The sequence below is a fragment of the Mandrillus leucophaeus genome, unplaced genomic scaffold (assembly GCF_000951045.1).
Source record: "Mandrillus leucophaeus isolate KB7577 unplaced genomic scaffold, Mleu.le_1.0 Scaffold1022, whole genome shotgun sequence".
NCBI lineage: Eukaryota > Metazoa > Chordata > Mammalia > Primates > Cercopithecidae > Mandrillus > Mandrillus leucophaeus.
Window position 1 is genome coordinate 334,137 of NW_012098344.1, and position 3,571 is coordinate 337,707.

The window sequence follows — 3,571 nt, forward strand, 5'->3', positions numbered from 1 at the left end:
AATTACGGTAAATTTGTCTGCTAGAATACTACCCCATATTTATAATAAAAAAGTCTGTTATACCAAACTGACAGGTAAAGCATCTAATTGTTTATGTTAAGTAAAGTAAGCTAAATAAATCAGAATATATACTATGTTATTTCATTTATATACATTCTGATAAATTCAAATGAGTCTGCAGCAATGTAAAGATCAGTCGTTGCCAGGGAAATGGGTAGAAGAAAGAAAGAAAGGAAAAAGGATAAAGAATATAGAAGAACAAAAGGAAATATTGAGAATTCTCTTGTCCACCTTGATAATGATGACGGCTCCATCATGTTTATCAACTGTACAATATAAATATGCAAAAGATTATTATATGTAAACTAAAACTTATAAAACTTATTACAAGCAAACAAATGGATACTTAGACAAGAAAGGAATGATAGAAAGATACAAAAAGTGTGCAATAAATTTCAAAAATGACTAAGAATTTATCTGCCTATATCCTAGTTCTCACCATATTTTAGGTGAATGCTAGAATGCAGCAAAAATCACACAAGTTCTCACTACAGAAATTGGGCTTCACAACCATCCTAGGCATCCCCAGCTCTGTCCTGGAGTTGGTTCAGGGAGTAACTGGTGCCAGTGATGAGGAGCACAGGCCCAGATACCGGGGCTTGCCCATCCAGACATGAGCTCTTAGATACACCCTTAGCCCATTTTCCATGTGTGGTTTACTTTCATATCTGTACATAGAGAAACATTGACTGTGACAAAACATAATTTACACATACATGTAAAAATAAAATAGGGTGATCAGTTCAAAGTGTTTATTACAGCATAATTTTATAAGATAGCATATTTTCCAAATACCATCATTGTCACCAAACCTCTGCAAGGCACAATCATCTTATCTGGGCCCTGTCCTCTCCTCAGGCGTCCCACCCCAGAGCTTCCTATATAGTAGGAGACATGCAAATGGGGTCCTCCCTCTGCTGATGAAAACCAGCCCAGCCCTGACCCTGCAGCTCTGGGAGAGGAGCCCCAGCCTGGGATTGCCAGGAGTTTCCACTTGGTGACCAGCACTGAACACAGAAGACCAGGCATGGAGTTGGGGCTGAGCTGGGTTTTCCTTGTTGCTCTTTTAAAAGGTGATTCATGGAGAACTGAGTGTGAGGGGACATGAGTGAGAGAAACAGTGGATACGTGTGGCTGTTTCTAATCACGATGTCTTTGTGTTTGCAGGTGTGCAGTGTGAGGTGCAGCTGGTGGAGTCTGGGGGAGGCTTGGTCCAGCCTGGCGGGTCCCTGAGACTCTCCTGTGCAGCCTCCGGATTCACCTTCAGTAACTACTGGATGAACTGGGTCCGCCAGGCTCCAGGGAAGGGGCTGGAGTGGGTTGGATTTATTAAAAACAAAGCCGATGGTGGAACAGCAGCATACGCCGAATCTGTGAAAGGCAGATTCACCATCTCAAGAGATGATTCAAAGAACACACTGTATCTGCAAATGAACAGCCTGAAAACCGAGGACACGGCCGTGTATTACTGTACTAGAGACACAGTGAGGGGAGGTCAGTGTGAGCCCAGACACAAACCTCCCTGCAGGGGTGCGCGGGGCCACCAGGGGGCGCTCGGGACCCACTGAGGACGGGACAGGTCCCAGGAGCAGCTGCAGGGGGAGGTTTCCTTTGTCCTCAGCTGGAAAAGTCAGGATTGTATTTGCAGAACTCTGGAGCGTTCTAGGCTGTGATATTATATTACTTGTATTTATTATGAATTTATTATCGTTAGTATTTAAATTTTAATAATTATTAAAATTCTGTAAGTATTTTTAAGTATATACTTTCAAGAAATACACATTCCTAATTATTTGCACTAATTCCCCCAGAATTTTACGAACATTTGTTGACATCAGCAACTACATAGCTATAGGGACATAAATATATGGCCATAGAAATATGTACACGCCGGGCGCGGTGGTTCGTGCCTGTAATCCCAGGTCGTCGGGAGACCGAGGCATGTGAATTACTTGAGGTTAGGAGTTCGAGACAAGCCTGGCCAACATGGCAAAAGCCCGTCTCTTTTAAAAATGCAAAATGTGTCCGGGTGTGGTAACACACACCTGTAATCCCCTGAGGCTGAGGTAGAAGAATTGCTTCAACCCAGCAGACGGAGGTTGCAGTGAGCTGAGATTGTGCCACGGTACTCCAGTCTGGACAACAGGGCAATTCACCATCTCACAAAAAAAAAAAGAAATAGAAAGATGTATAAATACACAGACCTATGCATATATACTAGGCATTCATATTAAACATTAAAACAAAATAATTCCAAAAATATTTTCTGAAGAATCAAACTAATGATGGACTAAGTGTAAATCTTTAAATTCCTAATTGATTTCAGTTGCTTTTATTTGTTTACATGAATTGATTTCTAGTTGTTCATTTAAAAATAGCATATTGGTCATTTCCAAAGAGCTCAGAGTAAATTTCAAATGTCACAATAAATGATAAGAATTTGAGGTGATTAATGAAAACTATCTTAAATCTTAATTATCATAGTTATTCCATATTACATTCACAAATCATAACATTGTTTCTTACCTTGTAAATCTAAACAACCATAATTTGTGAATTTAAAAGAAATTTTTAAAAAATTTATCCCAGATCATTGTCTTTTCTTGACTTCCAGTTCTCACTGGATCGTCTCAAGGGCCCACCCACACCCCTGTCTCCTGAAGGCTTCTGGGAGTGGCTGATGGATGCGCAGAAGCAGGATCCCCATGTGAGTCCACATGTCCTGGAGCCTCCCTCTCCTTGGATTAGGCCATCTCCTCGGGATCACAGGGCTCTTCATTATCCTCACCCCGCTGTTGTACCAAACAAGCAACATCACACTTCAATTCACCATGCTTTCTTTTAATTTTCCAAAATGACATGAAGGCAATAAATTTAACAGTAAGTTGATCAGAAGCTAATAGGTCGAGGCCTTTTTCATATGCCAGGTTTCTTCTCAAGACTTTCCCTTTGATAGGTATTTTCCATTTCTTTATGAGATGACATACTAATATATCCATATTGGAGATTCTCCTTCTAAGTAGGCTCTGGGTCACTCACTCCTTTTATAGTAATCACCATACAAGTCCCATAGAGAAGGAGTTGGAAAATCCTGGGTTGAACCAAGATTGTGTACAGCCCTGTGGTCTTTAATGTCATGGAGTTAAAGTCAGTGAGAAACAGCTTTAGTTGTGCACGGTGACTGAATTTGCACATTACACTAGCAAAGTTGCCTTCCCATGACAAATGTGAATGCCAATTATCAGATTAATATGAATGGCTTCACAGTAGGAAAACTGATATCAAAACCTTACATCCTTTAAATTAAATTCTATCTTTGACAAGATGGGGATGGATCAACATCCATGTGAATGTTGCACTTCAGGGCCCGGCACTTGGAAGAGCCCCTCCAGGGCACAGTGAAGGCCTCTATAAACGTGGCTGAAATCACCACATTCAATGAGTTTTGTAGAATAATTGCTGAAGAAGTCAGCTGGAAGTGCCCTGAAATCTCACACCTTCTGCATAGAGG

At 40.9% G+C, this 3,571-nt stretch overlaps 1 protein-coding gene across 1 annotated transcript in view; it reads left to right on the forward strand.

Annotated features, from left to right (window-relative positions):
* Positions 1–1,014: 1,014 nt before the first annotated feature.
* Positions 1,015–3,571, forward strand: part of LOC105537377 — a 25,783-nt gene continuing 23,226 nt past the window's right edge. The window contains exons 1-2 of the mRNA XM_011976951.1: positions 1,015–1,133; positions 1,228–1,530. Of these exons, the coding sequence (XP_011832341.1) occupies positions 1,088–1,133; positions 1,228–1,530 (349 nt within the window). The 5' untranslated portion in view covers positions 1,015–1,087. The remainder of the gene's footprint in view (positions 1,134–1,227; positions 1,531–3,571) is intronic.